Source organism: Pristis pectinata, chromosome 14 (genome assembly GCF_009764475.1).
Source record: "Pristis pectinata isolate sPriPec2 chromosome 14, sPriPec2.1.pri, whole genome shotgun sequence".
In the NCBI taxonomy this organism is placed as follows: domain Eukaryota; kingdom Metazoa; phylum Chordata; class Chondrichthyes; order Rhinopristiformes; family Pristidae; genus Pristis; species Pristis pectinata.
Window position 1 is genome coordinate 19797365 of NC_067418.1, and position 14210 is coordinate 19811574.

At 38.1% G+C, this 14210-nt stretch overlaps 1 protein-coding gene across 1 annotated transcript in view; it reads left to right on the forward strand.

Moving 5' to 3' along the window:
- cstpp1 (centriolar satellite-associated tubulin polyglutamylase complex regulator 1) overlaps positions 1-14210 on the forward strand; it is a 210860-nt gene that overhangs the window by 184643 nt on the left and 12007 nt on the right. Inside the window, exons 6-7 of the mRNA XM_052029624.1 lie at positions 9064-9253; positions 10863-10972. Of these exons, the coding sequence (XP_051885584.1) occupies positions 9064-9253; positions 10863-10972 (300 nt within the window). The remainder of the gene's footprint in view (positions 1-9063; positions 9254-10862; positions 10973-14210) is intronic.

A 14210-nucleotide genomic window follows, 5' to 3' on the forward strand; every position in this document is an offset into this window, starting at 1 on the left:
CTTTAACTCAACATATTTCAAAATAAGGATTGTACAATCTGTAGTCATTTGTTGACCTCTGCTGGACTTGATAAGAAAAGCATTCCAGTGGTAGATACGTGTTACCTTTCACAATAGCTGTGATTCTAAAATCTGGGATAATATCACTTCAATTTGGATCAGGTGAAGTTGGGAAACAAATAGGTAGAAAATGGTGTTCCAAAAGGATAAGTGCTGAAACCAAAGTTTTATTAACAATTTGGATACGCACAGCACCTACAGGCTGATTAGTGTAATCATGGTGGCAGGGTAACCTTTAGCAAAGGGCAAAATAATTAATAGGCACCTGGAGAAGTTTGAATTAATTAAGGAGAGCTGGCAAGAATTTATTTATTAAGGACATTGACTAACCTGATTGAATTTTCTAATGTAGTAGAAGGTCGATGAAAATAATTCAATATATACCATCTATATGGATTTTCAGAAGACATTTGACAAATTCCCATATGAAAGGCCGATTAGCAGAATTGTAGCCCACAGAACAAAAGGATCAATGGCAGCATGGATGAGAAATCAGCTGAAGGATACAAAGCAGACGGTTGTGGTAGGCAGTTGTTTTCAGACCAAAGTATGATGGGCATTGATATCCCTCAAAGGTCAACACTTGTACCATGCTCTTTTTTGATATCTATTGTTCTATTTGAAATCTATATTTGATATCTGTTAATAACTTGGTTATGTTTTTGAGATTGGAGCAAGAGAGAAGATAGTGTTCTGTGCTGGGGCAATTGATATTCATCTGCTCTATTATTAATTTGGATTTGTGTAAAATGTACAGATGACACAAAGAGGTGGGGAAACATTGTAACTTGGCACAGCAGCATGGTAACAGATTGCAAAAGGACATATACTGTATAGTCAGAATTGACAAATGTGGCAGATGAAATTTACTAGAGAGTATGCTGTTTTGGCAGAAAGAGTGAAGAGAGACCAGATAGATCAAATGTCATAGTTTCAAAGGGTGTGCATGGAGGGACCTGGATATATGCATCAATCTTTGAAAGAGGCAGGGCATACTGAGAGACTGGTTAGAACAGCATCCTGAGCTTCTTAAATAAGGTACAGTGTAGAAAAGCAGGAAGATTCTGTCAAAACATTATAGTATGATGGTTATGCCATAACCAAAGCACTGTGTCCTTTTCTGGTCACCACACTTTAATAAAGATATAAAATCCCTGAATGCACAGAAAAGATCCATTAATATGGTTCCAGAGATGATGGATAACAGCCAAGTAGTTAGACTAGTGAAGCTGGTATTATTTGTTTCAGAAGCAGAAGGTTTAGAGGAGATTTGATAGGTCACAGGTTTAGATACAGTAAATAGAGAGAAGCTGTTCCCATTAGCTGATGGTTCACGAATCGGGGAAGTGATGGACAAAAAAAAACATGAAAATAACAAAAAACATTTTTCACGGGAGTAGTTTGTTCTGGAATGCATCGCCTGTGGCAGTGGTGAAAACAGAGCCAGTCATGGATTTCAAAAGGAAATTGGATAGATAATTGAGGGGAAATAATTTACAGAGCTACCAAGCATGTAGGTGAATAAACCATTAAAACCAGAATCAATGGTCAGCAGTTAAAATGCCAACAATGGAATTTATTTCTGGAGATATAGATTTCAAAAATAATGATGTTATGTTTATGTACATTTTTTGTTACATTTGAAGTACCGAGTACATTTCTGGTCTCCATCCTCAAAAATGGATGTAGAAGCTGGAGCAAAGGTGTATAGATTTACAAGGATGCCACCTGAACAGAGAGATTGTAGCTATTGGGCAGTATTGAATAAGTTTAAAGCTTTTTTTTGATGAAGGGGGAAGACCTAGAGGAAACCTAATGGATGTTCTGGAAATTGTGATTGAATGATCAGGAAACTGTGAATTAAAGTGCATGTAAATTGGACTTTTGTGCCTGATCTGCCATATAAACCTTGGATGAAAATTATTCTGCATGTATTTTTAAGTGTCTGCCCCGTTTCCTGTTGAAATCTCACCCGTCAGGTAATTGGACAGGTCACCTCCCCAATATCATACTCACTCTAATGTTTGTATTGTGTCTCCCTCATATTTCCCACACTTTTTGATATCATCAATGTGCATGGTGCCAATTACTTACCAACTGAAATTGAATCAAAAGGTTGCAACTTATGTTTTTCATTGTTTATAGTGCCGGCGTACTCTTTAGTGTTGCTGCTTGTAAAAGGTAAATAACAGAGAGGTAGAGTTATCAACAACATATTTACTGAAGACAGTAAATTCTCAGCTTTATAAACCTCAGTTAAATCTTCTCTCAGTTTCTTCCTTTCCAAAGAAAATAATCCTAGTCTAGACAATCTGTTGTCATAACTATAATTCTTCAACCCTTGCTGTTAAATCTCCTCTGTACTCATGCTGATGCCATCAAGTCCTCCCTGAAATGTGGTGAACAGAACTGGGCACAGAACTCCAGCTGTGGCCTTAGTTATCTTCTGTATTATTCTAACATGACCTCTCCACTTTTATGTCCTGTACCATCTTTCATGTATAAAAGGAAGGATCCAAGTTCTCCTCTTAACCACACTATCTACCTACCTGCTATCTTCAGGGATTTGCAGACATGTACCACAAGATCTTTTTGTTCTTCTGCACTACTTTATAATCCCACCATTTATTATGTATTCCCTTGCCAAGTTTTTCCCTTCCCAAATGTTTTCAATCTGGGGAAATGAGAGTTGATTTCTATTTGCCACTTTTATGCCCATGCAACCAGTTCATTAATATGTTACAGTAGTCTAGAACGTTCTTTGTTTCTAACACAATGCCTGTTATTGGCATAATTCTTAATCCAGTTCATTTATATATACCACAAAAATCAAGGACCCAGTACTGAGCCCTGCATAGTCTCACTCCCGACAACCTCTCTACACTAAGATATAAGATATCTTTATTAGTCACATGTACATTGAAACACACAGTGAAATGCATCTTTTATGTAGAGTGTTCTGGGGACACTAATATTCCTGTCAACGATTAACCTTTCTGTCACTGAGTTGATTTTTAATCCCAATTTCCCACTTGCCCGTAGATTCTGTGGGCTTCTATTTTCATGATAAATTTGAGACATCAAATGCTTCGCAAAAATCCATGTATACCAGATTAAAAGCTCTACCTTCTTCAAAAGCTCTTTGTTACTTTCTCAAAAACATCAATTAAATAAGTGAAACATGACCCGCCCATACAATTTCACACTGATTGCCCTTGATTGAATTGTGCCTCCCTCAATAGAATCTGCCCAACAACTTGCCCATTGCTAATGTAGGGTTGAATCTCTAGTTACCAGATCTATCAGTGTCTCAGAAAATTAGTAGCCTGCGGTATTTCCTTCTTTTAGGAGCCTGGAATATATTTTGTATGGACATGGAAAATTATCCTTTTTCAAAAATACCAGAACTCCTAATATGCCCTCCCTCTCTCTGTTCATGATTTCCAAGCTTCATGTTCTCCATCCTCTGTCTTGAATACAGAAGTCAGGAGAAGGAAAAGCATGCACAATTCTATGACTGGAGCCTGTGCTTGAAGGGGTAGAGATCATGATTCCTGTCACCCATTGCTGATGTTGCATTGACCACACTCTCAATGTAATATTGATGAAATGGAGACCAAAAACAAAGGATGCAGAGAGAGTAAGGGAATGCTGGAAATTAGAAGGATGAATTGCTTATAAAGCAATGTTTATGCAGTCATTGGGCAAAGCTGCATTCTATGTAAACCTTCTTTCTAACATAGCTATTTGACAGTAGCAAGAGAGAGTGAATTGAAATTCTTTTTAATAGAAATTGAGAGCCTCCATGATCTCCTGTAAGCAGTGTTCCACAGTAAATTAACAAGGTATTGCTTAGCCTCACTGCTGGAGGTATGTAACATAGATGCTGAAGGCTGATCTACATTCTAGTCATGTGAGCCCATAATCACCGCTGACACTGCCAAAGAAACACAGAGGGAGTGCGCACTGTCCTTGTAAATCAGGTAAGATGTTAAACTCCCGTCTTTCATCTCAAATGAAAGTAGAATAGCTCACAGAACCATTTTGATGTTTTTATTAGAGACTTGTCATCTGCTGGAAGCAAAGAGACCTGCTCCATGTTGATATCAAACTGAAATTAGCTGCTAATAATTAGAAATATTGTAATTATTATCAATTGTGCTCAAATCAGTAGCATTTTTTTTAAATGTAAGCACCTTTCTAGTCACGTGAGCCCATAATCGTGGTTGACACTGCCAAAGAAACACAGAGGGAGTGTGCACTGTCCTTGTAAATCAGGTGAGATGTTAAACTCCCGTCTTTCATCTCAAATGAAAGAATAGCTCACAGAACCATTTTGAAGAGCAGAAGAGTTTTCCCGGTCAAAATTTATCCCTCAAAAATTGTTTCAGTCCCAAGAACAGATTATCTGGCCATTAACTCAAAGGGATCTTATAAGTTGGCAGCCATGCATCCCTATATTAATTTAGGGATGAGACTCCAAAAGCATTTATTTAACTAAATAGCATTTGAGATATCCTAAATTCATGGAAGTTCTATACAAATAGTTTCTTTACATTACACCACTACTTTCAGTTCAAGTGCTATTCAGTTGCTTTGATAAAAAGTGAGAGAAGCAGGGGAATTGTGGACATGTTGGCCTAACAGCTGTTTTCAGAAAATGACATGTAATTAAAAGTGGACTGTCTGAACACCTTGTAAATTTTTCTCTGAGTAGAGAGAGCAAGCCTGGAAATGTAAAGGGTAGGTCTTATCTAAGGAATCTGATACAAGACTAGAAGCTATAGACATCTAATTGAATGGCAGACAGGCTAAAGCAAGCTAAATGACATAGCCCTGTTCCTAACTACCTGGTTAAGTTAGATTGTCCTTAGAAGCCTCATAGTTAAACTGGATAAAAATAGAAAACATATTTAATTTTGCCCATTCACATTGGAAAATGAAGTAAACAGGTAAATTGTGAAAGGTGTTTTACATATGCATCATAGTGAGGAAAAGTAGTAATATAGTATCTGTCTCCAATACTAAGATAAGCAGAAGAAAACAACCCATTATCCTCCTGATGTTCCATCTTCACGTAAACCCCTATCTTCTCTCTTTGAAGTTAAGATTAGAAGAAACAAAATTCACTTAGATTTTTTCAACACCTGTCCTGCAGTTATACTCCCAAAGTGCTCATAGGCACATTAGCAAACAAAATTTGATACCTACCCATATTGAAGATATGCTGATGGTGGCTTCAAGGAGCATCTTAAAAGGAAGAAAGAGAGGTTTAAGAAGGAAATCCTGGATTTAGAACCATGGAAGTTGATGGCATAGCCAACAATTAAAACTTTTAAGACAACTAAAACACAGCAAGAAAATGCTCCAGCCATAGCTAACAGGAATAAAGGCAGTATTATGTCAAAAGGAAAAGCTTGTAATATTGATAAAAGCTCAGTAAGCCTCAACATTGAAAAGATTTCAGAATTCAGCAAAAGGATGACCAAGAAATTGATAAAGAGGAATTAGAATAGAAAAGTAAACCAATGAGAAACTATATAAAAATAAAGCTCAACAAAAATTGAGCTTTTGTTCAATTCTTTATAGACTGAGATAGGAGAAATCACGTTAGGGAATACGGAAACGGCAGAGATATTAAACAAGTATTTTAAGATGTGGAAAACCTCCCTGATGTAGAAGAAAACAAGTCCAGAGTAAATGAAGAACTGAAAAAAATTGGCAATAGTGAAAAAATGTAATGGAGAAATTAATGGGACTGAAAATGCACAACTCCTGAGCGTGTGAATACTTGTCTCCTAATATTTTGAAAGAGTGGCTATGGAGAGGGTGGGTGCACTGCTCGTTTTCCAAAATTCCATAAGGTCTAGAAAGTTCCCCACAGATTGAAAGAGAGCAAATGTAACTCTGTTATTTAGAAGGGAGAAAGTGAGAAAGGGGAACTACCAATTAGCTTGACATCAATAATAGGGAAAATACTAGACTCTAGAATTAACAGTGATAGCAAAGCACTTCAATACTAATTGGATTAGGCAGGTTCAGCATTGGTTTAAGAAATAGAAATTATGTTTGACAAATATGTTAGTTTTTTTTGAGGTTGTAAGTCGTGGAAAGGATGAAGGAGGACTAGTGGATATGTTGTATATGGATTTTCAGAAAAGCTTTGATCAGGTGTCACTCGAGGTGATGAAACAAAATTAGAACATGTGGTGTTGGAGATAATTTTCTGGTGTGGGTTTAGGATTGGCTACTGGACAGAACACATAGTAGGAATAGGTCATTCTCGGGTAGCAATTGCTGTGACTAGTTTGGTGTCACAGCAATCATTGCTGGGGCCCCACTTTTCACAAACTATATCAATGATTTGGATGAGGGAGCCAAATTTAATGCATCTCAATTTTCTGATGCTATAGAAGTGCGTAGCAGTACGGGTTGTGAGGAGGATGCAAAGAGGCCTCAGGACACAGTCAGGCAAAGTGAAGAAATCAAACTACTGGAAGAGGTCAGTGGGTCAAGCAGCATCTGAAGAGGAAAAGCAATGGTCGACATTTCGTGTCGACACCCTGCATCAGGACAGTGTTGAGGGAAGATAGCCAGTATAAAGAGGTGAGAGGGAGAGGTGAGACAGGAGGTCATAGGTGATAGGTGGGATCAGATGAGATGGGAGATGATGGGCAGATGGAGCTATGTGGGCAAGGGGGAAGTTAGAAACAGAGGCTGGAAGATGATGTGGAACCAGATAAGGGAAGGATGATGGGCAGGTGGAATCGGTTAGGGTTACAAATCTAGGTAAGCGGGGTGTGGGGAATCATGGAAAAAGAGAAAAGGTGAACAGAGGCCTTGAGTGGACCAGTATGAGTGGGAAAGGAACACGGGCGTGGGTTACATGAAATTGGAAAATTCAATGTTCATACCATTGGGCTATAGGCTACTCAAGTGGAATAAGAGGCTGAAAGTTCAAGATGGCCATTGTGAACTTTCTCAGGTGCTCCACAGAATGGTTGCCTTGTCTGTGCTTGGCCTACTGATGTAGAGGAGGCCACAGCACCAGTGCTGAATGCAATAGAGGAGGTTGAAGGAGGTGCACATGAATCTCTGCCTCACCTGGGAGGGCTGTTTAGGTCCCTGGATGGTGGTGAGGGCACAGGTATTTCACCCCTTTTAGTTACAGGAGAAAGTGTCAGGTGACAGTGAGGGGTGGGTGGGGGAGGATTGAGCAGACCAGGGAGTCACGAAGAGAGCGATCCCTGCAGAAAGCAGAAAGGTGGGGAGAGGGAAAGACGTGACTGGTGGCGAGTGGGATCCCATGGCAGCTAGTGGAAATGGTGAACATGATATGCTGGATGAGGTGGCTATTTGGGTGAAAGGAGAGGATCATGGGAACTTTATCTCTGTTCTGTCTAGGGGTGGTGAGAACAAACATCCAGAAAATGGAGGAGATGCGAGTGAGGGTTCCATCAGCTACAGTCGAGGGGAAGCCACATTTCTTGAAATAGGAGGACATTTCAAAAGAACTGGAACAGGAAGCCTCATCTTAAGAACGGATGCAGGGGAGAGGAAGAAACTGACAGAGGGATGTCATCCTTACAGGAGACAGAGTGGGAGGATGTGTGGTTGTGGTAGCTGTGGGAGTCAGTGGATAGTTTGGCTCCTGAGATGGAAACAGAGAGATCCAGAAAACGGAGAGAAGTGTCAGAAGTGTTCCAAGTAAATTTGAGGGCAGGGTGGCAGTTAGTAGCAGTGGTGGTAAAATTGACAGGCTAAGTGAATGACTGAAAACATGGCAGATGGAATATAATATGAAAAAAATGTAAGGTCATCCTTTACTGTTGAAAAAAGACAAGAAATAAAAAGTGGTGGGAGATTGAAAAGTGTTGGTGTTCAGAGGAAGCTGGGTGATTGCCCACGTACATGATTCACAGAGTTAATTTGTGGATACAGCAAACAATTAGAAAAGCAATTGGTAGTTTGTCCTTAATTGCATAAGGACTTGAATACAAGAGGAAGTATGTTTTAGTGAAATTATGTAGGGCCTTGGTGAAACTCCAACTGGAATGTGGTGTATAAGCCTGGTCTCCTTACTTGAGGAAGGATATACTTGCAGTATACAGGATGTTGCCATACAAAGAGATTAAACAGACTGGGCCTATATTCTGTAGAATACAGAAAAATGAGAGGTGATGTCACTGAACCTCTTCCAGGGTCTGACAAGTTGGAGGTAGAGATGTCATTTTCATTGGCTGGTGTGTCTAGAATCAGGGGTCACAGTCTCAAAATAAGGGGGTGATTATTCAGTACTAGGAAGAGAAAAAAATTACTTAATGCAGAGTGTTGAAATTCACAGTCCCAAGAGCACCGTGGAGACTCAGATGCCAAATCCATTTAAGATAGATTGTTAGATTTTTGATATACTCAGGGAATCGAGGAATATTGGGTTAATGCAGGAAAGTGATGCAGAGGTAAAAGATAGGTCACAATCTCACTGAATGATGGAGCAGGCTTTGAATGACCTATTTAGGTTTCTATTTTTTGTGCTCATACGGTTGGAATGCCAGAATTTGAAGAAATGCACTAATCTCTCACGTAAAGTTGGAGCAGAATACAGAGGTAGGGAGGTGCAAGACCCTGGAGGGATTTCAAAACAAGGATGAGAAGTTTAAAAAGTGTGGGAATGCTTGTTTTCTTTATAACTTGGGATTTGATTAGTTAATTGGAAGGTTGCCTTCCTGTTTAGTTGTAATGTAGTTTTAAAATGCGACTTTTGGGCCATTTAGTACTAATATATCATAAATGTTCTCATCTGACACTTTGCAGAATGTATTTTTATACTGCTTTATGTCTTCTATTGCCTCTGAAAACAGTAAACTTTGAGCTTTCTTTGTATGTGAGATTCTACAATACACTACCACAGTATTCTTATGATCAAGATTATTCTGCTTGAAGTTTTTTTAAAAATATATATACACATACATAACACAGAATTTTACTTTTGTCCCCCCTCAGAATTTCTTGAAAGCATTGCTATAATTTATCAAGATCTTCATATGGGAAAGAATCCAAACACTGTGATTGTACCAACTTCTTCAACTGAACAATCCCAGTCACCAACTAGTGATACACCAACTCAAGAGGGTGTTGACGCATCTCAGTTTTATGACTGTTTGGAAACACTCTGTGACAGGTATAAGCACAAGTAAGTATTATCTTTGTAGTAATAATTTTTGTGGCTGTTGCACATATTTAGTTTATTATTTATATCACGATTATCTTGCTATTTGTCATTTTTCCTTCTTTTGTCACAAGCTGTATCATTTCTCTGATTGCATCTATTTTTTTTAAATATTCAAATCTTTTTCCATTTTCTTTGCCATTGTATTCCACATTAAAGAATTATTTCAATTGCATTACGTAAATATTGCCCTGGACACATCTTCCTCAAGTTTCTTGCCAAACCTGCGGTCAGCCCTTAAATGAACATTTCTGACTTAAATTGTTTTTACTTTACTTGCATCCTGTTCCATAAATGGTCCAGAGCACCCCAATGGACCTCCCAATATTCTCAAACTGATTTATACTTTGTCATAATTTGTGGCCCTACCAGTGGAAAGGATAGGCTGAATGGTTTCGGAGTTGTAATTTCCTGCGATTCTCTGCTGGATTACTGGTGATAAGACTTCCTTCACAATTCATGTGCAACATACAGGACTGTGAAGCAGAGGTGAATAATCAGGAAGAAATTGAAAAATTGCAACTAGGGACCAATCTCACTTTCACACCGCAACAACCCCATATTCACAACTTTTTCCATTGGAAATCCTCACGTTTTCATTTACTTTTCCAGTCCATCATCATCTTGAAATTGCTTAATGTCCTAACCACATTTTTACTCATTGTACAAGTTCCTCTATAAATCTATAAGTCGGTAGGGTAGAAATTCTCTCATGTTGGGCAATAGTTTGGTACACCATGTGTGTGAATTTTATTGAGACCCAATGACAGCTGGGTCTTTTATAAAAACAAACCCTCCAACTTTGACTTGAAACATTAATTGTTTCTCTTTCCACAGATGTTGTCAGAACTGGAGGGTTTTTTTTTTGCATTTTCTGTTTCAATTTCAGATTTTCAGCATCTGTGTGTTTTATTTTCATTCAGAGTCTAGATAGGATCTGAATCTTCCACATGTATATGCATAAGCACATAGCAAGAGCCTTAAAGGACAGCTGTTGTTCCAGCAATGATAGTTATCCTAGAGAAAATGTTTAGTCTAATTCCCCAGGTTTCCCATGACATAGACCTACATCCTTTCAAAGGATAATGTTTAGATAAGGCAACTGAATACCTTTGCTTGCCGAACCCTTTTTCAGTGAGCCATAGCTTTCTTCACTGAATCTCCTTGTTCCTTTCGTAGTTTCTAAGTTCCTTTCATAATATATTCTGTATGGTTAGGATGAATTAATAGAAATATTTCACTGCCAGAAGTCTAAGAGTAGAGTTCAAAGAATTTAAATTCTAAATAGGAGACATTTTTACAATTTAAGTGTGTGGTGATCCAAACCATTACTAAATATAGTCACTAACTTGTGGTTTGCAATCTTTAGCATTGCTTACAATCTTTGTGCTGTAATGCACCATTTCTACATATTTATGATATCTTACACCAAAATCCCTCTTGCATTACATTGCCTTCTTAACTATGATCTATTTGACAAAGTTGCATATTTTAATGGAATATGTTGTACTCCAATTCATTTTATTAAATGCACGTGAAAAAATTATGAACAACCATGTATTTACTTTTACAGCTACCCACCAACTTCATATCTTAAGCAGATCCTCCACAAAGTGGAACGAGTGACTTTCTTTGGATTTCTGATGGCTATTGTAAAGCATGAGGGGATTAACTGCAAATTGGGTAGGTAATAATTACAGAAGAAAGCTACATCTCGGGAGTTCTGGAATTTAAAATAAAGGTTTAAAAGTTGTGTAATATATGTTGTAAATTTAACAAGCATATCAAACCAGATATTCAGATATTTCAACATTAAAAATTCTTGTGGGAAGCTTTAGATGAATATTTATTGACTCATTTGACTGTCTCTTTTTGGGAATGGCTAATCAGCTGAAGGCATCAGACAGTTCTTTAGTTAAATGTTACAGTTATCAGTTATATGGTACATCTTGGAATTTTTCATCTTGTTAGCCTTAATTGTACACATTTTAGTAAATCTAAAAATACACTGCAATAATTCTCTAATGAGTGTTGCCAACTAATTAAATGTTTCATAAGCCATTGTGATTTACGTACTTAGGCTTACCAACATGTAAAGCTGGAGGGAAAAAGAAATAGAATGACTTCATAAAAAAAAACTGACAGTTCAGAAATCTAACAGCTCAAAAAAGCAAGGTCCAACTAAGAAACAGTACCAAAGAACAATCGATGATCAATACCACTGCTTCAGGGTGACACAATATTGGGCTGGATCACTCTGACATTTAGTCAGCAGTTCTGCAGAGAACTGCCAGCTATCCACCTTGTGCATGTCCCAGGGGCATTTGATAACATTACAGAGCAGAAGCATCACTCACATTTCATATTTAGCTCTCAGCTTTTTGCCAGGAATTGTTGGCACACCTGGTTCAGCAGCATTCATTGAACTTTCCTTAAAAAGATAAGTGAAGGCAAGTGGTCTACTTTATTTTGTTTTCAAATTAATATCAATCAATTTGAGTTTTAAAGGAATTTTTTTTCACTATTCTAGTTTTTATAAATATTTTTCAACTATTCAAATGTTTATATCCATAGACATTGGGAAATAGTACTAAAGGCCCTTTGACAGCACTTCATGGAATGGCTGCAGCACTGACTCCAGCATGGCATTGGAAGCCATACGGCTGCAAAAGATAGTGCAACTTCGGGCATCCCATGAGGGACAAGTGGGTTTTAAGGTGATTGGAGGAAGGTATAAGGGGGATGTCAGGGGTAAGTTTTTTTACACACGGAGAGTGGTGGGTGCGTGGAATGCACTGCCTGCAGAGGTTGTGGGGGCAGATATTAGGGACATTTAAGAGACTCTTCAATAGACACATGAATGATAGAAAAATAGGGGGCTATGGGGGAGGGAAGGGTTAGATAGATTTTAGAGCAGGATAAAATGTCAGCACAACATTGTGGACCGAAGGGCCTGTACTGTGCTGTCGTGTTCTAAATGCAAGACACGAGCCAGATCCCATACTGTAAATTCCAACTTATTTGAGAAAACCAAAAGTGAAAAAATCAAAAAAAAATTGCAGATGCTTCAAATCTGAAATAAATACATAAAATGCTGGAAATACACAGGTCAGGCCACATCCGTGGGAAGAAAAACAGAATTAAAGTATCAGGTCAAAGTCTCTTCACCTGACAACCTGAAATATTAATTCTGTTTCTCTTCCCACAGAGAATGAAGGAGCTGGCATGGATTTCATGGGGCGATATCTTTTCTCCTTCTGTACTGTCATCCTTCTGCGATTCTGACACTCTGAAACAAGCAGAAAATGTCAGAAATGCTCAGCAGGTCAGACATCTGTGGTGAGAGAAGTATTATTGTGACCTTTCATCAGAACTGATGAGAACTGACTTTCCTTCTGAAATACTTCAGTTCCCACAAAATGCTGCCTTCCCCAACTGTTTCTAGTATTTTCCATTTCCAATCTAAATCTGCTTAACATTGAATAGTAGAAAGGAAACCAAATACTGGTTCGGACTGCTCCTACATTCACTGCTGTGGCTCTTCATATCTCTTTCACAATAATTGAACATGCAGCAACATGCTTAGTTGACTAAAGCTGACAGGCACTGGCAATGACTTCAGAGCTGCTTGCTCAGTGCTAAATGCCCTGCATGGCAATGTCTCAAATTGTTATGTCTCATCCTACATGATAAAAAAAATCAAGCTACAAAACCCATACAGGCAGTCCCCAGGTTACACAAGGGTTCCATTCCTGAGAACTATCCGTAAGCTAATTTCTCCACAAGTCAGAAACAAACGTTTTCTATAGCTATCCATGTTATATCGCTCTACATACACTTGCTATAAATCTTTCATTTCAAATATTTGCCATAACACTACTCATAATTGAACTAATGAAATATTTGCTATATCCAGTCATTAATGAATACCACAAAACATAATTATTAGTCTTGAAAAATATTTTTTTTAAATGTATTGGAGAATTTACATAGTCAGATTTCCATAAATTGGGTCATCTGTAATCTGGGGAACCCCTGAATAATGTAACAACAATGCGCTTATTTAGAAGGAGGGGGCCTGTAAAAGAATGGTATGAAACAATCTATAGTTGCCCTACGTGTTTGAGATGATCTAGTCCACACCAGGAGTTTCAAATTCTTGTGATCATTAGAGATCAAAATGCACAAATGGTGCTTATTCTTTTACAGTGAAAAATAATTGTCCAATGGAGTCAGTAACCATATTCTTAAAAGCAGCAATATATATTAGTGTTTCAAAGAATATTGTTGTGCATTTATATGCGTAATAAAATAGTTGGCAAATGGAATAAAGAGAAACAACAAAAATATCAAGGGTCGGATGGAAGATGAGGAGCCTAAATTACATCCTTGTGTAGCCAGATGAAACACATTTAAGACTAATCTCAGTAATAGCTGAAGATACTTGAAGAGCCACTGATTTCTAGATGCAGACAGTGGGCCTACAAAAACTGCTGGGCAGTTCTGTGACAAGAAACGAGCAAAGGTTTATCTTTGAAGATCATTTGTATGAGTGAAAGTTCTTTGTATAATGTCGACTCCCCCCCCCCCCCACTCTACCACATACTTGATAAGATCGTACAGTGAATATCTTGCAGATGTGGCATTCAACTTGCAGATGAAAGTCTGAAAGAGCACAGCCTACAAAGGGCCAACAGAAACTGCTGTTCCTGTAAAGTAAACTTAGGAAGGGAACCAGAAGCTAGTATCCAGTACTAAAAATATGAGAGAGGGGATTAGCACAGAGATGGTGCAACGTATTTTCCAAGGGATGACACAGTCTGATCTCCTACACTTTTGCTATCAACTGGACATGTGTGTTAGCCATATTTAGGACATAGTTTGACTTCATATCTTCTCGTGAAAAGACAGAGAACTTGTG